Below are 24,783 nucleotides of genomic sequence, written 5' to 3' on the forward strand. Positions count from 1 at the left end.
CATAAGATTTGATTACCTCTCTACAATCACTTCAGGTGTAACTGACTGTAAATGATGAAGGAATCTAAATACACCATTCACTTTTCAATAAGTTTCCTGATGTTTTGAGAGAGCCAAAACAAATTACTAACAAACTCCAAAACAGCTTGCACATTAGCACTTCAGTTCAGTTAACAATAATGATTGTTGCAACTATGAGGGCATATGAATCACACAACCACAAACTAAATTATCTATTTAATGTTTGTTAAAATTCATTTCATTCAGGATATTTATACAGATTAAACCTCACAGTCTAATTCAAATTTGTACGTTCCTCACCTTTTAGTCTGCAAATCAGACCAATGAGGACACAACAAGCATACAACATAGCAAGAGGTCACGATAGTACCATTTAGCATGCCATTCTCTCGATTTGTTGTTATTGGTCCAATGCCTAGGCACTTGACAATGAAGTCATTTGCCATCTTGCATGCCAGTATTTTTGTATGATATCATTTTCTTGTGACAATGGTGTGCATCATCGATGTGTTCCATGTTCATTTCTTCATTTGCATCACACAATACACAGGCGGATGTATAGGAAATTTTTTATCTTTGCAGGTGGCTTGCCAAACAATCATGACATATTATCAACCTGAACATTACAATAGCAGATTTATGTGACTCTCGGGAGATTATCTCAGGGAAAGTGAATAAAATTTTCCAGGTTTTATCTTTTGCTTCATCCACTTTTGAACAGATCTGAATTTACGTTTGATTTGTTGTCTTACAGAATAAAATGGAAGTCTGTTATTAGATGGTTGTAAAATTTTTGTCCTTTCAGCCAAAAAGTCTGCTGTTTCAATTCCTTTTATATTACAATGGGAAGAAATTCACTGTAAACTATTTTTTTTTCTGTAGTTTACTTTTGGTAATAGAGATAATTTTCTTACAATCCTGAATTTAGCCCTTTTGTAGACTGTTGTGAAATTATACCTTGTATGGCTGCCCTTGATTCTGATAATATGACAGTGTTTTGGAATTTATTTAATCTGTATAAGAAGTTTTGCAAAGATATAATTAAATAGTAGTAACTTCTCCTTCAAAATTTGTTGTATATTCTCCTACAGAATGATAAAATGATAAGAGAACATCTATTTTTTTTAATTTGCAAATGTATTTAATTTTTTATTTTCTCATAAGGGCCCTTAAAAACGTGGGGTCCTGTGAAGCACAGGGCCAGTAGCATCTGCTACATTTGCTAGTGGTGTTAATCTGGCACTGCATGTAATGTAGTGTAATATGTGAATTTAAGGAGGCCTATAATGCTTTCCTTATAATTCACAAATAGTGAAGTAAAAATATACAGATTTAACACTTTATAAAAATGTCATAGAATTTCAGTTATGAAATAGTGCCAGGAAGAAAATATAAAAAAAAACTTACAATGAATAGTTAGTTTTTACACTTCACATCAAAGGATAGAATTCATATTTACCGCTTCAGACCATGCATTTCAATGGCATATTTTGCTGCTAATGAGACATTGTTGAACATACAAAAACCACATGGCTCATCTTCTTCAGCATGATGGCCTGGAGGTCGCACAATGGCCACTCCGGAACGACTCTCCCCATGTAAAACACTATCCACTACCTGCGATAAAACCCAATAAAGATAAAAAAGGGAGGTACATTTATAACAGGATTAATTTTATTGTAATATCAGCTATTGTGTTCTAGTGCTATTATATATTAAAACAAAAAAATATCACATGAAGTGTTGTGGACAAGAAGGCCAAATGTGACAAATGCACATTTGTACAATATACAGAGTTACAGCGGTAGCTTAAACATGGGTTCTCCTCTATTTTAAATAGTAAGCATGAATCTGTATGCTGGTTCTGTGATCAACATCTATTGATTTTAGCAATGTACACTCACAGAAACATAAAGTGACCGACTGTGTTTTTTAACTGAGCACCAAAAGGTACAGTTATCGGCATAAATTCAACATGCATATAAAGCACAATAAAACTAATCATGTTGTGACATACAAAAACGTTCATCATAATCAAGATTTACAATGATAAGAAGCTACAGTTATATGTGATTATATTGGAGATAATATTAATAGATGCTGACCAACCTCAGTAATACACTTATGCATTCCATATCTCCTTGGCATGACTGTTTCTAGTAGGGTCTTTATTACATCTATGGAATTTGAACCTGTGTTACTCAGAATTATTGTATGTTTCTTGAATACGTTTTGAGAAAGTTATGCAGTCCTGAAAAGGCTATTTTTGGGTGTCCATTCAATATGATATATGATATGATATGATATGATATGATATGATATGATATGACATACTGTAATATGGTATATACTTACATCACAGCATTTCTTTACATGTAATGGTATACCTCACATTCCTCATATACAATGCAACCATTAACACATTCTTTGCAGAATATTTCTACACAAATACTCCAATCTACACTAAATGACATATTATTTTTTAATAACAATATTTTCTTTTCACTCACCCTGTTACTCACTCTTAGCCATATGATTTCATACATAATTAATTTTTAAAGTAAATATGAATTACAGTTTAACGGCATAATCTTGAATAACACCAGGGACTGACTCTTCATATACATACCTGGAGAACAGAGCCAGCAGCAAGACAGGCTGCTTGATAAGAACCTGGATGGAGGTAGATGGAACGATAATCATCCTGCTTCTTTGCAAGTTCTCTTAGTTTCATAGTGGACGTTTCTTGCATCATATTGATGTGCTCTTGTGTATGCAGAAGTAATAATTCCTCCTGTGAGACTGAGCGTGCCTGCATCCACATACAAATTGAATGTAGATTACAACAAATGAAGCTAGAAATCTTTTTTTTTTTTATCCAATGCCATCAGGTTGTCTTTTCGACATTTCTGGTCTTCTCTCCTGGCTGTGGCTTAATTGTAACCCACTTCTGAGGTTGGGGCGCCTGGAAGGCGGAGTTACATTACCCCGATGATGTGATAGGATGATTATGATAATGTAGTGCCAGGAGAGGTCTTAAATCTAAACTTAACCTAAATTCCAGACCATGGACGAACACAGGAATAATCCCCTTTAAGGAAAAATTCCTGTGCTGTAACCGGGAATCGAACCCGGGACCTCATGAACTATAGCCAGAAGCTCTGACCACTAGACCATGAGGCTAGTCAAAGCTAGAAATCTAAATATCCCCTTCAATCCCTAATGATAAGCTCTAGAAAATATTACACCTCAACATGAAACCTAGAAACAAATACAAAGGTAAAGTCATCCTCAAACCAGGCCATGAGACCCACAGGGTGACAGGGTTAAATCTACTACATGTACAGACAATCGGTACTATTGCAGTTTTATGCCTGAATCGCGACATTACTGCACATTTCAAGACAAGTCTAAACTTGCATAAATTTACTGTTTAAATTCTCATTAAATTCCCAGAAACCAAAGAAGAGTTGCATGATAATTATTCTTCTTTATGTTTTCATAAATAACATCACACAATCGTGCTTGCACGTGCACAACTCTCTTCCCCTCTCTATTCCTCTCCATAGGCGTCATAAAATTAGTTCCAAAACAACAGAAATAAGTATCTAGAAATTTATTAATTATCAAAGTCATAAAGAATTAACTCAAAGACTGAATATATAAACTACAACACAATACCTTAAGAATATGACATTTTTCCAACAATCCATATTCTTGATGTCTAGAAAAGATTGCTGATATTCTTTCTGGTTTTTCTGGATGCCCTCTGGAAGAAAGAAACTGCATTACACTAAATATTATTCTGATGATAGAAATCTATCATATTTAGTAGATACTGAAAAAAATTAGTGAAAAATGTTTACAAAAATATACACATTTTTTATAACCGAAAAAAAATGGATTAATAAATCCTAAGATAAATTAAATATAAGTGTATCAAAATTAACTTACGGATCTGCAATGTTTTTGTGCTTCATCATTCGTTCATCATAAACAAGACAGACTCGATGGGGAGCATAAGTTAACTTTGTATTTGTTATAAGAAGATTCAGTCTTCTTTCCACATCACAAAGGAATTCCTGTCCCTGAACTGGATAGCAGTTCCGAGTAGCAAATCTTTCTGGTTTTTCATCAGAACCCAGAAATTTAACACAAGGTAAATGACGTTGTTCATGTGGTGGTAAATTTTTGTCCATTGAAATAACTATAGATTTTTTAATATCAGATTCAGCATGAACGTTGTATTTCTCTTGGAACTGATAACACTGCCAGAAGTCTCGATGAGCATAGATTACATTTAGTATTGTCTCACGAATCCTGTAACACATAATGAGCTATATGAATAATAAAACGTAAGTCAAGCGTATAAACATATATATTGTTGGGAATAGTAGTAGTAGTAATAGCTTTATTTTGCCTGGCAGAGTAAAGCCATAAGGTCTTCTATTCCACTAAATCAGATTAGAATCATGTACATGAATACAACAGAATACAAAACAACACAAAAGTAGACACCTACGAGATTACCTAAAATAAATTAAATTATTACATACAATCATGATCAGTAACATAAGAGAGTGGTATCCAAATTTTTTGCTAGCGTATCTCTAAAATACATTTTTATTCACCTTTGTGAATTGCATTGCAACCTAGACCATATATATCCAGATTGCTTGGCATTATAGGCTTTAACGGTAACAACTTTTGTCAGGTTTACTATGCTGCCATCTAGTTGTTACATAAGGAGTCACGTCCTAACTCCCATTTGAATTGCATTAGTGACTGTACTGCCACCTCGTGTTCGTTTACGGCGGACGGGTGGCAATCCTGGTGGTTGTTCTCTTCAAAGTGCTACTGATTTTAATATAGGGATAAGCAATCTCTTATTTATGTGCTCTGGGATTGCAATTATATAAGAAAGAACAAAAGTTGATAATTGATGTTGTATGCAAAATATATTATCATCATTATTATTGCTATTATTGTATTATTGTTGTTGTTATTATTATTATTATTATTATTATTATTATTATTATACATACAGTAGTTACAGATGCAATAATAGTAATGATAATGAATTATGAAAAATGCTACTGAAGCAAGAAAAAACAAGAGTTGCTATTGTAGAATAAAATATGTAAACTGTAATTGTCAACAAGTATAATAAAATAAATATGCCAGCATTTTTACATACATAAGTTGGATGTGTACCCCTTCAGAGAATCCTATTCCCTAGATTAAATACCACTGATATAAGATAATATAAGGGGTTACATACAACTTATAAGACATGGAAATTATTCGAAATAAACTCGATGATTACATATATCAGTAACAGATGCTTATGATACATAATGAGAATATAAACAATTTGGATTATATCGAAATAATAGACGCATATGATACATAATGACAATATAAACAATTTGGATTATATCAAAATTACTTAGCATAGAATATTCAATTATACAGAGTGATTCACGAAGATTGTGTAATACTCTAGGATGTGATTTCTGACATCATTCTGATGAAAAAAGTTCATATATACTGTACATATATTCTATTTTGAATAGTCTTGGATAAAATCACGTTTCTTTCTACCATAACATGCAAACTTGTGAACTTGTCTCTCTCTGGACATCACCTGTACTGTGAGCGTTACAGTACAGCTGAGATTATAGGCGACACAGAGTCTCGTGACATCAGTGGTCAGGGTTAGAAATAACTCACACAACATTGCTTACACACAGCAAGATCACTGTCGTAGTGGGATATTGTCTGTCATTCAGTGCGAGTGTGTTAACAAAAATACTGTTTCATTTTTCCAATATTGAGTACACAGATATAATTTATGTTTATGGCTTTTGTGATGGGGATGCTAATAATTATGTGGACGAATATCGAAGAAGATTCCGGATCATAGAATGCCGTCATGTGGTGTTTTCGGTCACACGTTTCAGTCACTGAGGGATAGGCCTATGAGCGTATGGTTGTTGAGAATAAAGTAGAACGCGAAAATATTCATATGGTACAACAAAGCCCATGCACGAGTACCAATAGCATATCCAGACAACTAGGTATTTCTCAAAGTAGAGTGGGTAACATTGAATGATGAGGGAATGTACCTCTATCATTTACAGCGAGTTCAACATCTTCAGCCAGAGGACTATGCTAGACGAATGCAATTTTGTGCATGGATTAATGGTGATCTTGAGTTGCATCGGTTCATTTTGTTTAATGACGAAATTCAGTTTACCTGCGATGGAGTTTTCAATATGCATAATTCACATGTTTGGTCGGAGGAAAATCCCCACAAGATCATGGTACGTAATTTTCAGCATCGCTTCAGTTGCAATGTATCATGCGGTTTGATTAACAATAATTTAATTAGTCCATATATTTTCGAGCGTCGTCTTATGATGGGACAAAGGTTCTTGCAATTTTTGCGAGAGGAATTACCTACATTACTGGAGGAAATACCACTGGAGGACTAATGTATTTCCAGCATGATGGTGTGCCCCCTCACTTTTTCACGGAAAGTAGTGAATTATTTAAACGAGAGATTCCCAAGACATTGGGTAGGTCATGGTGGTCCTTTTCCTTGGCCAGCTAGATCTCCTGATTTGACCCCATTAAACTATTGTTTGTGGGGATGGTTTAAAGACACTGTGTACAGTGTGAAAGTGAACACGCGAGAAGAATTGGTGCAACATATCCATCTAGCATCCGAGGAGATTCGTGGTGAACAACGGGAGTTAGGGAATGCAGCTTGCGCAGTTCACACTCGAGCGGCTATGTGTATTGCTGCAGAAAACCGGCTTTAATACAGATTTTTCGGGTGAGTAATGACGTGAATGTTCTTTAATGAATTTATAATACACCCAGTACCATTGTTGTAAATAATTTAAATGCTTAAACCTTCATAATATCTATGTTTATGTTTAACATTCAGGAGGACGTAACTCACTCAATTTAAAAAATATGACATGTTTATATGAACTTTTTTAATCAGAATGATGCCAGAAACCATATCGTAGAGTATTGCACAATCTTCGTGAATCACCCTGTATATAATGGATTACAAGACATAAGAGATTGCATAGTGAAAATAAACGATTAAGTAAAATATCAAAATAATAATAATAATGAAGCCGAAGCTTAGACACTTAAACAAAAACATATAAACAGTCTGATGGTTACAGAGTTGGATTATCTAAGGCATTCGTCAAAAATTTCAAGAAGGGAAAAAATAAAAAATACTACTATAAGAGAGAAAATGGGTGTTACAAAAATATTGTTAAAGTGATAAAAGAAAAGTAGCTAAGATGGTACGGACATGTTACAAGAAGAGAAAATAGATTAAACAGAGAAGCTCTAATTTGAAACCAGAAGGAAGAAGGAAAATAGGTAGACCACAACTACCATGGGCAGAGGAAATGAAGATTACACAGAGAAGGAACCTGAAAGAGGAAGACTAGTTAGTTCGAGAGAACTGGAGAAAGAAGATATATTTTGGTTGAGGAAACCTGTGTTATCACAGAAAATTCCTTTATAAAAAAAATAATAAAAAACTTAGTACGTGAAACAAATTATTTACGAACTTCCGGAAGAGACTAGTTCTGTTCAATAAGGATATTTCTAAGTAGAGTGGACCTGAAGGCTTTTAGACTCCGACTACTCCTGATTTTCTGTATCAAGAAATTCCAGGAATGGTCTGTGTACCTTATGAAGGAAGCAGAGTAAAGAGAGGCTGATGATTGGTATTGATGGTACAAGATTATGTTGCGAACATATATCGCAGTTTTGGTGGAGTGCTAAAAATGTAAAGCGAGGAACCAGGTAAATAGATGTGGAATTATTTAGAATCTGATACAGCAAACAGTGTGAATGGACTAAAGGTCTCTCTCTCACGAACGAAGCCAAGATAATTGTAAGAAATACTCGGAGACTTGATCACAGTGACGGCTGTTAAAAATGAAGCACACACAAGCATTATGAACATGCTGAAGTTTCAATGACAATTCAAAAGAAGGTCACTATACAAGATGTTGCAATAGTCAAAGTAAGGCATCACCAAGATCTGTTTGAGTTTTGAAGGAAAGACGTCAGTCTTTCCAGTGAAGGCAAGACTAAGAAAGTTTTCTTACAGACATATTTTACCTTTTCATTCCAGCTGAGATCTGAGTCGAAATGGATAAAAGTTTTTAACTGTTGTACTGAATGGTATGACAGTATTGGTTAGAGTCACTGGCAAAAGTATGTTCGTGCTAATGGAGGATTGGAATCTTTGATACCCTAGTAGAATTATTTGCTCACAATTTCTAGCCCAACTACTACGTCATTTCTTACATTTCCAAATATCTTGGAGTTATTTTCGATAGTAAGTTAACATGGAGCAACCATTTGAAATACATTTCTGAAAAAGCTCGTAAAAGATTCTCCCTTCTAAAAAGACTAGCAGGAAAGAAATGGGGATCCTCTAGGAATACTTTGAACACTACATACAAAATGTTTATACAGCCAGTGCTGACATACTGCGGAGAAATTTTAATTACTTCACCTTTCACAAACGACATAGAATATGTTCAAAACCAAGCTCTCAGACTCATTACTGGTGGAATCAAAACAACTCCAATAGATTCTATGAGATTCCTCACTAATATTAACAGCATCAAAATGACAATAGAAGAAAAAGCACTGATTCAATATGAAAAACATATCAGATTACCAGGAAACAATTGGCATTCATACAGTCCTCTCTGTAGATTGAAAACTCAGAAAAGTTTCATATCTATTGTTCAAGAATTAAAACAGAAAATCAATATCCCAAATTTAAAAGAAAACTTACAAATTAAACCAAACCCTTTAACTCTATTAAATATAGAATATAATCTAAATCTAACAGAAGAACTACTGAAATCAGAAGCAAACATTGAAATACTGAAACAACTGTCTTTAGAGACAATTAATATTAGGTACCCTAAACAAAACTGGCTTCATTTATACACAGACGGATCCTTGATCTCCAGAGAACAAGGTGCCGGTGCAGGTGTTACGTGCTGTCTCTTCTCACTTTATAGATCTTTGGATATGGAACAACAAGTTTTGATGGTGAAATCATTGCAATAAGTGAATGTCTCAGGAATCTTCTATGCCACATCAATAAATTTAGGAATGCAGTTATATTGTCAGACTCCAAAGCAGCTATTCTATCAATCGTCTCTAAACACACACCTTCATCTCAAACAGCAGAAATAACTAAAATGCTCTCTCAATTAATATCACTCAATAAAAGAATTGTATTCCAATGGATACCGTCCCATTGTGGAATCCTAGGGAACGAGAATGCGGATGCTTTAGCAAAGAAGGGCAGCACTGCTACTTACAGACCTGTTACTAAATCTACGTATTACTCTGTGAAGAGATTTATTAAATCTACATACTTAGACTTCAACAAACAAAATTTGATAACTCAATCCCAAGGGAAAAAATGGAACTCTCTGCATCAAAATCCACAGTTAATTCCCGATTTACCACGAAAATCGTCTGTAGCTGCATTTAGATTGGCAACAGGCCATGATTGTTTGGCCAAACACCTGCATAGAATAGGAATATATCAGTCCCCTAACTGCCCATTGTGCAACTCAAACCAAGAAATGGATTCGGAACACCTCAAAATCTGTGCTTCAGTGGCTGGTCATGATAATATCTTTGTAAAATATTGAAGTGCAAGACGTCAAATGACTTTATTGTCAAACGCCTGGCATTAGAAAACAACAACAACAACATTTACAGCACATACAAGGATATTTTTTCAAGACATTAAGGTAACTCACTACATATTCATTCACTTTTGCATATAAAGTGAAACATACACTTGCACTTAAGGATGTTCAGAATGTCCTATACCTATATTGTTAAATTATACTCCATTTTCTCAGCTTCTATCAAATATGGAATGATGTTCCTTACTCTCTGTTCTCAACTTTAACATAGGGTTCGGATTATATTCCAAATGTTGGGGGAGGAGGGGGCAATAAATAAATAAAATACAAAAACAATTAATTCAATAATTCTCTTTTTAATAAGCAGTAATTAACAAAATTATCTCTCACATAATTATAATAAAACGATAGAAGCCAACATCTGAAAAAAATTGCACATCCCTAATACCTCTTTCTTTCCAAAAATTTAATTTATAATTTATCTTAGAATAAAATATGTTTTGGGGTTAAGAGGCAATACATGGCCAAAAATGATGTCAGTAAAAAAAAAAATGAAAACTCAAATGGGATGGCAAAAAATAACACTTTTAGCTGCTTCGTATGTTAATAGGGAGGCCATACATAGCCATGCTTTCTAAATTCCAACGTCTTCATTTTCATTACTACATGTAATGTAATGTAATGTAATGTTTGTTACTTCGTTAGTGAACTTACTTTCTCTGACAAAATTTAGATTACTCATTTTTTAAATCTGGGAATGTAAATAGAACATGAATTTTAAAATAATTATGTGTGATGCATATGTCATAAATTAATAATATGCAAGGAATAAGTTCATATCGAATTATTATTTAATAACTAACATACTTCATACGAGAAAATAATATGAGCAATTTATATTGCATTAGCATTCTCTTTTATAGCGGTTTCAGAATAAGAAGGCATATGGCCTAAGCCAATTGAGTGCTAGGAGCAGTATGACGTTGTCACACGGTGCATGGTGCACGAGATGTGGAAGAGAGAGACAAGAGATAAAGACAGAAAATATCAGTTGCACCGAGCAGGCGTGTCGAGAGCTGTTCCTTCATTATGTGTAATGTTTAAATATAATTACTCTTACTGAAGTAATTCTCATCCCAATTTTTATTACTTCTTCGCTTCACAGATCAGTAGATCTTGGAGTCACTAACTTGCGAAATAAAGTGACAGATATGTAGAAATTTACTTTGCTAATGTCAGACAAAGAATGTCTTAATTCTGTCTCAGACTTCCTTGTACAGCAAAGCCGGATTTATTGTTGTTTATTTCTCCAGAGGAAAGATGAGATACAGTTTGTTTGTAGGGGCAGCCTACGAATCTAGCGACAACAAAATGTAAACATATCTGTAGATACGTAATTTAGTACTGATATTGAAGTAGAAAAATACTGTGACAGCGACGTGAGATTCGAACTCACGACCAGCGTCCCGCAAGAGAGCAGATCGTGCGAGCTCCACGGAGCACTAAGGGACGGCGCGCAGCGGAGAGAAGAGAGGGGAAAGGGCCTACATGGCGAGGGAGTTTGCGCTCGCATCTTCTGCTTGCCTAGAGAGGCCGAGAAGTCCGTCGAAGTGGAAAAATCGCGAATTCGAACTTTCCAGGCTACGTCGCTGTGGTTATAAAAGAAGAAACGCGAGGGAACTCGGACAGTGTGTGATTCATGATTAGTTCAGCGAGTAAGCCAGTGAACAGAGCAAGCCAGTCTTGTGTACCGGAGTTCGACTCGAGTGTGCGTCCGCAACTGTGTCAGCATCCGAAGGCCTGAGTTCGAGTACAGTGGACTATCTCTGAAGGTCTGTGGTTCGAGATACTGTGAACTCGAGTGACTGAGCTAGAAAAACTGTGAACTGAGAACTGGCAGTTCTGATTTGTAAATAGTGCTTTGTAAATATTAGTTAAGATTAAAAGTTACATTGTTGTTAGTAAATAAAATTTACACTGGTGTCAGAATTGGGATATTATCGACAATGGAGAACCTACAGCAGATCCTGCAAGCCATCACGGAAATGAAAGCTGAAATGAAGAACGACATACGTGAAGTGAAAGCAGAAATGAAAGACGACATGAACAAGCACATCAGTGAGTTGAAGAACGACATAAGTGATGTGAAAACGGAGATGAAAAATGACATAAGTGAAGTGAAAACGGAGATGAAAAGTGACATAAGCGGAGTGAAAAATGACGTCACTACGCAAATTGAAAGCGTTTCGGCCCATGTTGATGGAATTGTCGCCATCGTGAAAGACGAACTTAAGGCAGATTTGGATAAACTAAACCAGAATTGTACAACTATAAACGAGACAGTAGCCGAGTTGAGACAGGATGTAGACCATTTTGACGGAAAAATTCGCGCTCTCGAACGACGTCAAGAGGAAACGTGTGTGCTGATGGACCAACATGCTGTAGAAAACAAGCACATCCTCGCGTTGGTGGATCGCCAGGCTAGAGAACATAAACAGATAGTTGCCGAGGAGGTTCGACGTGCCATGCAAGAAGCGGCCACAGAGTTGAGGACTCAATATAGTGGCCCTGGGGAACCATCGCCTTCAGCCAGACATTACAACGTCAAGACGCCGAAGTCTGACGGAACGACGTCTTGGGCGATATTCCGTCTCCAGTTCGAGGCCATCGCAGAGCACAATGGGTGGACGCCAGCAGAGAAAACCACTCAGCTGCTGGCCGCGCTTCAGGGACAGGCGTCGGAGATTCTTCACAGCGTTCCAGAAGATGGGACAGCTGCTGAGATAATGGCGGCCTTGGAGGGACGTTATGGTGACCATCAACTTGCGGCAGCATTCAGGACCCAACTGAAAACGAGGGTCCAACAGTCAGGCGAGTCCCTGCAAGAATTCGCGATGGCGGTGGAACAACTTGCCCATAAGGCCCTCAGGGGCCTACCACCTAACTTCATCGCTGGAGAGGCGGCCTACACCTTCGGCAGCGGAGTTCGAGACCCCGAAATCAGACAACAGCTACTCCTGGCAGAGCATCGTACCATCAACGCAGCTCTGGCGGCGGCCCTCAGGATGGCGGCAGCAAAGTTGACTGCGAACGTCTCGACGTCGCACTGGATTAGGAGCGTCGCGGCGGCCGACGTCAAGGAGCGTCAACCGAAATCACCCGAGCGACGAAGACGAGGAGTGCCTACCTGCTGGTCCTGCGGCGAGCCTGGACACCTGAGGAGGGACTGTGACCGATCTGGTCACAAACAGGAAAACTAAAAGGGGCCGATGCGATGAGGGGCACGTTGGCGCCGTCATCACCATCCCCTCGGCTGATCTTGAAGACGGTTAACAGAAGATGCGATGATGGGCTGATTGCTGACGGATGGATAAGAGGCCGCCCATGCAGAGTACTGGTAGACACCAGGGCGTCGCTCACTATCGCCAGACCGGAAGTCGTGCGTGGCCTACCTGGGAGGACGCCGCTGCGCCGGTATGAGCTCGTACTGCCTCAGGCGAGAACCTGCCCATCCAAAAGGAGGTTTTCCTGGATCTGACATTGGGAAAGAGGAGATTAGAGATGTGGGTGTTCGTCGCCAACATCATTGAAGACGTCATCCTGGGACTCGACGCCATGCGGATCTTCGATGCAACGGTGGACATCCGGCGCCGTATCCTCCGTTTTGGTCAGGATGAAGTGTTCCTGAGGGACGTCGAAGACCAACCCATGGCCAGCAGACTCACCTTGGAGAATCATGTGACAATCCCGGCAGGCTGTGAGATGGTGGTGACAGCAAGACTGGACGGACAACCTAAGAGAAACCTGCTCCTCAATTCGCAGACAAGCCCAATAGATGGTGTTTATGTGGCCAGATCTCTACTCCCGAATCAGAAGGTGGTACCGGTGAGGGTCCTGAATGTCACCAATCGGGACAAGGAGGTGCCTAGTGGAACTGTACTAGGTAGCGTCGAGCCGGTGGTGTCTGTGACGTCTCTGGCAGATAACGAGGAGTGTCACCGACCACGTCCAGATCTAGACCCATCACTAAAAGAGCTGGCTCGAGAATTGGCGGAGAATTTAAGTAAAGGAGAAAGAAGACAAGTCCACGATCTACTGACAGAATTTCAAGACGTGTTCAGTCTGTCTGAAAACGACTACGGGAGAACGGAGAAAGTTCAACACAGCATCGACACCAGAAATGCTCGCCCAACCAGACAAACAGTATTTTATTTTTCCTTTGTTAAATGAAGGCTATTTAATTTAATTCTCTAGCTTATACATATCTAGGGGTCCAGGGTTCTATATTCTGGTTACGAATCTGGCTATACTGTAATGCAACGTAATCATAATGTATGTTCATATATAATTCAGTACTCATACTGAAACTGTAGATTATTTTATTTTTCTCTATTAAATTAAGTCTATCTAATTTTATTTTATTATCTAATTTTTACATATCTAGAGGTCTAGAGTTCCATATTCTGGCTAAGAATCCGGCTATAAGAATATAAGCATATCTGTTCATATGTACTAGGCCTAATTCAGTACTCATATTGAAATTGAAGATTACTTTCTTTTACTTTGTTAAATCAAGCCCATCTAATTTAATTTAATCCTCAAGCTTATACCTACCTAGAGGCCCAGGATTCTATGTTCTATCACTCTAGCCTGTGGCAATATAAACCTACGAGTGAAGGTAGTTATACAGAAGTGAGTATGAAAACCGTAACCCAATAATATCGTTAATATATTAAAGGTAAAATTGTATATTAGAATAAACGTATAAAGTGTAATATATAACGAAAGGTTTTTAAAATAAAAATTGAGTATTGAAATTATAAAATCTCCTTGTTCCTAGCATGCTTGTATTTATTTTAAAAATGAAATGTAATTAATTTGTTTCATCTTATAAAGTTTCTACTGCTCTTAAGAAAGAATGTTGTTAATACTCTTCGTATAATTCATGGAAAAAGAGACAGGAGTGTTTATGTTTACAATATCATCCAAGTATCTCATTTGTTTATGCAATATTTCGTCTTATACCATGTATAATATTCCAATGAAAAGTGAAAATCGTACCTATGGGTATTCTCAGCTTTCTCCTTCTATCCATGTTCTATTATAATGGCACTGCTAACACATACTACTAATATATTTCAAATATTGTACAATGAAGTAATACACGGTTCTGAAAATTATACAAATAATTAACACGTTTGTTTTGCGTTATTTTCCAGGAGAGGTAAATTCAAGTATACCACCTATTTTAATTGTCTCTTTGTCCTGTCCGAGAAAATGAGATAACGTATGCACTTCTAAACTACACGCCTCTGCAGTCAGATTCTTTATTTGTGAAGAACTGACATGCACTGCATCATAAGCTAGTCCTTTAGAAAAATTATATACAGAAAAGACCATACTCCTCGCTTGTGAATGTAGGACTATCCTTTTGCGTACAACAAATGAAACACTAGAGCCAATTGCAATCCCTTCAAGAGACATTGTTATGGTAAGTTACAAATCATACAAGAGAAAACAGTCCACATCTGAATTTGAAAATAAACAGAATCTATCTTCGTTTACAGAGAGAGACTTCAGAGCAAAATATGTTCTATGCTGTAGGTTGGATATCTCTGTTTAGTCTTAAAGCGATAACACATGAACCAGTTGACATACAATTGCCATTCTTGTACAGTTAAATTCAGAATTCGTAGCTCTATCGAACGGCACAGTTTAAAATTCATTCCTAGCCATAAGTACTGTGCGCGCAAGAAAGAAACTATTACATGATGCTTCTGCAAGACTTGGCGACGATTTAACTAGGCAACACCACTTCACTGTCACTGGTTAGTCGACATAGACTGGCCTGAACTAGCTCTGCCTTATATGCCTTCTTATTCTGAAAGTGCTTTAACAATGTTTTCAATTGCAGAGGTTATTCAGCGTTGAAATCCAACATGGCCGGTTCAGTACTTACTTCTTAATATGTGTGCCCAGATATAAGCTGATTACACTATGTTCACTGTAGACCAAATATGCAATTTTCCAGAGCGTGAAATGGTGAGAATTTCATGTAGCGAGTGGTCTTTCATTCTTTCCTGCAGTTTATGGATGATGTTATTACAGTGAAGTACGATGCATTCTATTAACTGTTTCTTCTTCTGAGAAATGGCTAACAAAATTGCCTGAACCCCTTTGCCAGGAACAGAGTTCTATGTGCCATAAATCCACGACATGGGATCCACAAGAGTTCTATGTGCCATAAACCAATGATATGGGACCCACAGTTTTTATTTCCATCCTGATGAAGCCATGCTAAGGATTTAACACCCTTCAATATTCATCACTCTCAATGAAGTTTGAGCCCACAAATCTTGGATCCAACTAGCATTGTATCGACTAGACCATAGATAAGTAAATATATAACTAAATAAGTAAACAAATAAATAAACAAACATATGTGTGCATCAATACTAAAGAAAAGTAATGCCAAGAAATGTAATGAGTTCAGGATTATCAGCCTGATATAGCACTACTGCAAATATTGAATTGATGTTTATATTCTAAGATGGAAGGACAGTCGGAAGAAGAGCAGTTTGGTTTCAGGAAGCGAAAATGTACGAGAGATGCAATTGGACTGCTGCAAACAATCGGTCAAAGATACCCAGAGAAGAATAAAGAAGTGTATATAGTATTTGTGGACTTAGAAAAGGCGTTTGGCAGAGGTGCACTGGAATAAATTGATGGGGATCCTGAAGAAAATAGGTGTGAATTGGAAAGTGAGAAGGTTGTTCTGCAACTTTTATATGATACAACAAGTCAAAGTCAGGATAAGAGAAGAAATGTCAGAAGGAAGTGAAATACGGAAAGGAGTATGACAACGACACCATTAATCAGCTACTCTGTTCAACATCTACTTGGAGGACTTAGAGATGAACTGTTTTAAGAATATGGGAGGGTCATAGGAGGAGGAAGAAAAATAAAGTGCATATGATTTGCTGATGATGTGGCATGTTAGCAGAAGAGGAGATGATACTAAGGGATATGCTACTGGAGCTAAATGATAGCAGTAGGATGAAGATAAATGCAAACAAGACGAAGACCATTGTTATCAGAGGAAAAATAAAAAAGGTAATTGTGCGAATTCTAAATGAGGCAGTAGAGCAAGTGAACAGCTTCAAATACTTGGGGTATACTATTAGCAGTAACATGAGCTGCTACCAGGAAGTCAAAATGAGAATAGCAATAGCAAAAGACGGTTTTAATAGGAAAAGGAGCATCTTCTGCAGACCTCTGGATAAAGAACTAAGGAAGAGACTAATACCGGTAAGTGCTTTGTGTGGAGAGTGGCATTGTATGGGGCAGAAACATGGACACTACAACGAAGTGAAGAGAAGCGGAAATGTGAATATGGAGAAAAATGGAGCAAGTGAAATGGAAAGACAGGATAAGAAATAAAGCTGTGTTGGAAAGAGTGGATGAAGAAAGAATAATGCTGAAACTGATCAGGAAGAGAAAAAAGAATTGGTTGGGTCATTGGCTGGGAAAGAACTGCCTAGCGAAGGAATGATGAACAAGAGAAGAGTTTGGGGCAGAGCAAAACATCAGATGATAGACGACATTAAGATATATGGATCATATGCGGAGACAAAGAAGAAGGCAGAAAATAGAAAAGATTGGAGAAAGATGGGTTTGCAGTGAAAGACCTATCCTTGAGCAGAAAACTATGAACATATATATATATATATATATATATATATATATATATTAGTAAAGATTACAAAAAATTTAAACCATATTGAAATCTTACCAGATTCCTATTCAGACATTTTATTAGTATGAAACATGGAATATGTGACTTCTTTCTATGCAATAAAAATGAGAAAAATATGACAAACACATAGGTAACAATTTCTATTAAAACATCATGTAAGAGTTAGTGATGTGATAAGGAAAATTTTTCTTATATTCTTCCGGAAAATTTTATGCCTGATCAAACTGTTACTTTCTTTGCTCCCTTGCTGATAGCCTCAAGAGCTGTAAAATGTCATGCATTGCTCATTCAGTATTTGATTACTTGCCAGCTTATCAAATTTAAGTCGTATGTGTCTAATCTTTGATTGCTGTGCCATTATCGACTACAAAACAGTGTCACTGTCAAGTTTGTTTTACCATAACATTAATTCTGATTAACAAACAAGTGCTCTCATAATCTGAGAACTTCTTTGATCTAATCTCAGAACCATTTATTACAGCAATAATCTCCTCTTTTACAATGTATTTTTATTCTTGACCAATGATACTTACCCTTCACAAGGCTCATCTAAATTTGGAAGTGGAGGACATGGATCACCTAGTAGTGCTCTTAAAGTCAGAGCAGCTCCTTCTGCAAGTGACTGCAGACAATAACCACCCTAAAAAAGAATTAAATGTATGTAGTTTATTTTAATTTCTTTTAGAAATGTTCATTACATTTAAAATTATTGTTATACATACATATAGAACAGGAGCATGTAATTGGGGCGTTCAGAGCACAAGTGAATCAAGTCACAAAAATAAACTTTTCAGAAAATTAGACTTAAAGTCTTTATATATAGTTAATAACCATTAAAGGTGAGTGTGATTTTAAACATCTGCACCATTACAAAGATTGTGAGGACATGATTCTTTTATATTTTGAAAGTAGTCTTATCTAAGGTATGTACAGACGAAATATCTCCCAATTGATCAAAAGTGGACTGCGAATTCCCTTGTGCTCTGAACGTACCATATGTTGTTCAAATGCCTAGACAATTGGCAACAAAGCCATCATTTCTCTTCCACTTCAGTATTTTTGAGGTATAGAATCTTCTTTTTGCAGGGTTCTGCATCTTCCTAAATATTCTAAGTTCATGGGTTCATTTGAATTGCATAACACACAAAAGGGAGAGTTAAGTATTCCAATCCTGTGTAAATGTTTTGCCAGACAGTCACGGCCAGTATTAATCAGTACACTGCAACTGCAGATTTTCGTGGTAATTGAGGAACAATTCCTGGGGCATACCCTATATTCTGGAGATAAAAACACTGAAAAATTAAAATGTGTATTAAATTATTAGTTTTTACAAGAGTGAAGTTTTACACGTAACTCCTGCAGTGATACAGCTTTCTCTACGTTGGACTTCGCAATGTTGGAACAAAATCTTTTGTGGGCATACTGAATCATGCTGCTACAGCAAAAGAGTGGATGGTGAATAATGTATATGCACTTGCCAAGGCTGTGCTTAATGATTAACTAGGTAGTTGTGCTCGTACAGTTGCGCATTGTCATTAATCAACTGTCACTCTCCAATGTGGGAAGAAGTGTTGTTCTTATGCAAGAATCAGCAATTGTTTCTGACTGCTACTCAATTTCTTCATTCTGTTTCGACACAATATGAATAGTGATTAAATGTATATCTGTGATATATTACTTTGAAAGAATGTGTTACAATGAACTTGTACATATTTGTACTAAATATACTGACCACAAATCATTGTCGGCAAGCCTGCATGCTCCTCTGTCATAACTGCAGAACTAGTACACTAACTTTGAATCACACCCAAAATTATTTAGAATATTAGCAGCATGCCCAAAACACATAAGATCAACCTGAGCTTATTTATGTACAAATCCAAACAGAAATCATTTTTCTACTCTACTCTGAACTACAACTACACAACACTGTTTAAGCGCAAATGCCTGTTGTTTTGGACAACTATGAGAATGCGTCCTCCATGAACTAAGTCGTATGAAAAGCAGTTCAGAAACCTCATATTGTTGAAACTATAACTTCTCCATATGATAATTGCACTGCTGTAGATCATGAATAAGAAAATTTCTTACAATGTCTGTGCAAAATTCTGAATTCACTGCTATCTGTATTGTCAAAGAAATGAATTCCGACAATGTCCATTATTCCTACATCACAGAGACAACACTCGGTTTTCCAGTTCCTCAATACCTAAAAATTATGTTTGCTGACAAAGCCCTTTAGATGAAAATTGGTCGCATTAGACTTCAAATTGGAGTTTACAAAATCTAGATTACTTTGTACCATAACCAGTAATGCTGGACATCATCACTCAGTCACTCAGTTATTGCTTTATCTGCATTTTGTAGAGCTGAAAGTTGGATGTAGAAATGCAAGATCCTTCATAGGTTTCTTGTGACATTTGCAGCGTGCAAGCATGTAGTCGAACAGAATAGTGATAGTGCATCTTCTTGCTTTAGCCCGCACTGAATTGGAAAAGCATCAGATAGAAACTGGCCTATACAGTCTCTGCTGTATGTTTCACTGAGACACATTTTAATTAATCGAATTAGTTTCTTGGAAGTGCCAAATTTAATAAGAATATTATATAAAACTTCTCTCTTAACCAAGTCATATGCCTTTTTGAAATCTATGAATAACTGACGTACTGTACCCTCATACTCCCATTTTTTTTCTAATATCTGTTGAATACAAAAAATATTATCAATATTCGATCTATTATGCCTAAAACCGCACTGATGGTCCCCACTAATTTCATCTACATATGGAGTTAATCTTCTCAAAAGAATATTGGACAAAATTTTGTATGATGTCAACAAAAGTAAAATGACTTAATTATAATAAATATTTATATTTTAGTTATCACACAGAGGTAAGGTTTTGGCTTGCTGTTATCATTTGTAATTATTTTGTCCTCATTTTAAAAAAGACACCCAAACACCATTTTAGGTAGTCTTTCTGTTGTTCTCTCACCAGAACATACAATTTCACCCAAATCTAAAATAAGGTTAGTACTTCATTATTCAGTGTTTTGTTTTGCACGTACAATTTTTATTTATTTATTTATTTATTTTTTATTTTATTGGGTTATTTTACGACGCTGTATCAACATCTAGGTTATTTAGCGTCTGAATGATATGAAGGTGATAATGCCGGTGAAATGAGTCCGGGGTCCAGCACCGAAAGCTTTGCACGTACAAGACAGACAAATTTTTCGAAAAATACAATCACACATTTCTTACAGCAAGTGGCGAAGTAATGAAGTAACAATGATTCCTACCTGCTGTAGCTATGACTACAATTGCTCAAGCCACAGATAATGGCATTAGGACCACAAGTATGCTTTTCAAAAACTCTGTTTACTTATTTATTATACATCAAGAAATGTACATAAAATTAACAGCAACACAAGCAATTAATTAATGGAATTTACTTTATATTAGACTGATAAATCCAGTTCAATATGATTATACGTGGAATGTTATTTCTTTTGATGCTACTGTTGAGAACTCTACAGCATTCAGAAATAATGTTGTCAAATATTATACAAAAATTACTAAAGTAAAGGTACTCACCTCAAGAATGACTGCAACTTTTCCTCCTGCTAATGATAGAAGTGAATTCAATAAATGAGCATAGCATGCTGGTGTCACCTCCATTTCACCCTAGAAGATATAACAATTTCTCAACAACCATGTCATTGGCGATACAATTACAATTCATTATTCTCTTCTTTTCATTGCTTAACAAATATTTAAATCCTTTGTATTAATGTCTATCAATTTATTTCAGTGCATTCTACATTTTGAAAATACTATGTACTGTCTAAAATACATTAAAACCAACTTTGAAAAATGTCATTAATTTTAATACAAAGATTTCAATTTTTACAGCTCAGTCCAATATTATTTTAAAAATTGTATGTTCTTGTAACACTATTTGGGAATTCCTTCTAACAGTTTAGAAATCGTAAATGTTAATTTTTTTATTGTATAATTCACCTACGGTAACAGACCTTAATAATTCTGTTTGATGTCCAGAAAACGGGTGTCATGTAAAGTTACCGTACTGTCAAGTTGCAATAAAGAACAAAACATAGTAAGTCACTCTGACTAGTATTAAATAAAATCTACAATATTTTTTCTAAATAATAAAACTTTATATCGGAAAATGTCCAAAATGAAAGAAAGTCATTTGAAATCATTTATATATTATACAGGAGCGCGCTGCACTTTCATAAGCCATGTTGTAGGGGTTACGGGCAATTGCTAAACGTCGCACTTCACAGCAGATACTTTGGTCTCATGCTTGTCCACCCAAGAAAGTTTCATGATGATTCTTGTCAGGAGGTCCAAAATCTTCCCTTGTGAGATGGAAGGAGAGTTGCAAGAAGAGCACTTTAGTTTCAGAAAGGGAAAAGGTATGAAAGATGCAATTGGACTGCTGTAAACAATCAGCAAGTTATCTAGAGAAAAATAAAGAAGTGTATGTAGTATTTGTGGACCTAGAAAAAGTTTTTTGACTGAGTGGATTGGAATTAAATTTACGGGGATCCTGAATAAATTTGGTGTGGCTTGGAAAGAGAGGAGACTGTTCAGTAATCTATATGAAACGAGTCAAAGTCAGGATAGGAGAAGAAATGTCAGAGGGAAGTCGAATAAGGAGAGGAGTGTGACAAGGAAGTCCTTTATCATCTACCCTGTTCAACATCTACTTGGAGGATTCAGTGAAGAACTGTTTCCATAACATGCGAGGGGTGATAGTAGAAGGAACAATAATGTGCATAAGATTTTCTGACAATATGGAGTTCTTAGCATATGGCATTAAGGGATAAGCTAATGGATCGAAATCACAGCTGTGACCAGTATGGGATGAAGAGATATGCAAACAGGATGAAGACCATGGTTATCAGAAGAAAAGTAAAAAAGGTAAACATCCAAATTGAAATGAGACAGAAGAACAAGTGGACAGCTTCAAGTACTTGGGGTGTACTATAAGTGGTAACATGAGCTGCTGCCAGGAAGTCAAAAGGAGGAGAGCAATGGCAAAAGTGGTTTTTAATAGAAAAAGGAGCACCTTCTGTGGATCTCTGGAAAAATTAAGTAAACAAGGAAGAGACTAGAAAGTGTTTTGTGTGGAGTGTGGCACCGTAGAAATATGGACATTACGATGAAGTGAACAGAAACGACTGGAGGCACTGAAATGTGAAATGGAGAAGAATGGAGCATGCGAAATGGATAGACAGAATAAGAAATGATGCTGCACTAGACAGAGTGGGTGATGAAAGAATAATGCTAAAACTGATCAGGAAGAGAAAAGAAAATGGCTGGGTGACTGGTTAAGAAGAAACTTCCTACCGAAGGATGCACTGGCAGAAATGGTTGAAAGGAGAAAAGTTTGGGACAGAAGAAGATAACAGATGATAGACAACATTTAAGATATATGGATCGTATGCAGAAACTAAAAGGAAGGCGAAAAAGAGAGAAGATTGGAGAATGCTAGGTTTGCAGTGAAAGACCCGCCCTTGAGCAGAGAATTATGAATGAATGAATGTGGTCCAAGGAAAAATCCCGATTAAATGTTGAAGCAATGAGAGCTATGCTAACTGTAAAACAAAATTGTGACATTGATAGTGTGATAGTTTTTAAGACAAGGCACTGAAAGACAGAAATTTGTTACATAAAATAAAGTCATCTGAAAAATACTCATGATATGATCATGATGAAATGCAGTCACCCTCTACATAAATCTATACTAATAATAAATCTGTAGCCGAAATTTTTCTGGTAATTTTCGATTTTTCAAAAATAATTGGTCCTAACATATATAATTAACCACTCTGAAACCGAAAATCGCTTTTTTGAAATTTTTGTTTGTATGTCTGTCTGTCTGTCTGTCTGTCTGTATGTTTGTTACCTTTTCACGCGAAAATGGCTGAACGGATTTCGATGAAAATTGGAATATAAATTAAGTTCGTTGTAACTTAGATTTTAGGCTATATGGCATTCAAAATACATTATTTAAAGGGGGGGTTATAAGGGGACCTGAATTAAATAAATCGAAATATCTCGCGTATTATTGATTTTTGTGAAAAATGTTACATAACAAAAGTTTCTTTAAAAATGATTTCCGATAAGTTTTATTCTTTGAAAAATTTTGATAGGACTGATATTTAATGAGATAAATGAGTTTTAAAATTAAAATAACTGCCATCTAAGGCCGTGTAACGAAATAAAAAACAAATGACTTGGTCATTATAATATATTATAATATAATATAATACAATATAATACAATATAATACAATACAATATAATATAATATAATATAATATAATACTATATAATATAATATAATTTAAGTTATTTGAAGGGTTCAGAACCATAGTGGGCCAAGCACCATTTACTGAATATGTAGAAAACAACAAGGGTTAAAATTAAGTTATTACCATAATTCAATGGAAACATATAGCAAGTAAAATAAAGTATACACATTAGATCTAAATGATGTCAATGTTCATTAAACTATGGTTGCATGTAATAACAATTAAGAAACATGTTAAAGAAATTGTCATTGCACCAAATGAGTGCTTTCTGGACCAAAATGATCGCATTTTAATTATTTAAATACAATTTAAATTAAGTAACATATTAAACAATTTATCCTTCTATCAAACACGAATGTTCCCTGGATCAAACGTCCTATTTTAATTATGTAATTACTTTATATTTATTTCTAACAGGTGCAGCTAGTCTACAAATAAAAGTTTCAGTGTATTTTCAATATTTTTGTCAGAGAAAACATTTTTTAATGTCTAACTTTTTTTTAAGAATATTACCCACACCCCGTCTTTTATTTTTGTCTCAAGAAATAAAGTCAGTCTAATTAAGAGAGCTCTGAAGCACCCCACATACTACGTGATGGGGTTGGACGAGACACTGAAGTGCTTTATTCTCCAGGCATTCATCAGTTGCTATATAAGCATCCGTCTCTCATGATGTATGATAATGAAAATAGACTCATGTAAAAACAAAATGTGATGCACTACTCACTCTAGTATCTGTGTTCATGTCAACATTATTATCTGGTGGTAGTGTCAATGTGTCAGCAAGGAAACCTCACCTAACAGCATCACAGTCAGACGGTAGATTATTTTGTGTGTTCAAATAGAAACGTTCAATAGAAGAAGGAAAGACAGTTGTGAAAAAGTACTTGAAATGTCGAGCTAATCTAATATCATGATCTCTGTGTATCTTTGAG

General features: G+C 36.0%; 1 protein-coding gene across 5 annotated transcripts in view; it reads right to left on the bottom strand.

Moving 5' to 3' along the window:
• The window catches only part of HDAC6 (histone deacetylase 6), a 143,076-nt gene that overhangs the window by 50,104 nt on the left and 68,189 nt on the right, over nucleotides 1-24,783 (bottom strand). For all 5 annotated transcript variants that reach the window (XM_069830964.1, XM_069830963.1, XM_069830966.1 and 2 more), the window contains 6 exons: nucleotides 21,100-21,189; nucleotides 18,039-18,145; nucleotides 3,976-4,341; nucleotides 3,703-3,790; nucleotides 2,651-2,833; nucleotides 1,481-1,638 (listed from right to left, as the gene is read on the bottom strand). In XM_069830964.1, coding sequence (XP_069687065.1) covers nucleotides 1,481-1,638; nucleotides 2,651-2,833; nucleotides 3,703-3,790; nucleotides 3,976-4,341; nucleotides 18,039-18,145; nucleotides 21,100-21,189 — 992 coding nt within the window. The remainder of the gene's footprint in view (nucleotides 1-1,480; nucleotides 1,639-2,650; nucleotides 2,834-3,702; nucleotides 3,791-3,975; nucleotides 4,342-18,038; nucleotides 18,146-21,099; nucleotides 21,190-24,783) is intronic.

Source organism: Periplaneta americana, chromosome 7 (genome assembly GCF_040183065.1).
Source record: "Periplaneta americana isolate PAMFEO1 chromosome 7, P.americana_PAMFEO1_priV1, whole genome shotgun sequence".
Lineage (NCBI taxonomy): Eukaryota > Metazoa > Arthropoda > Insecta > Blattodea > Blattidae > Periplaneta > Periplaneta americana.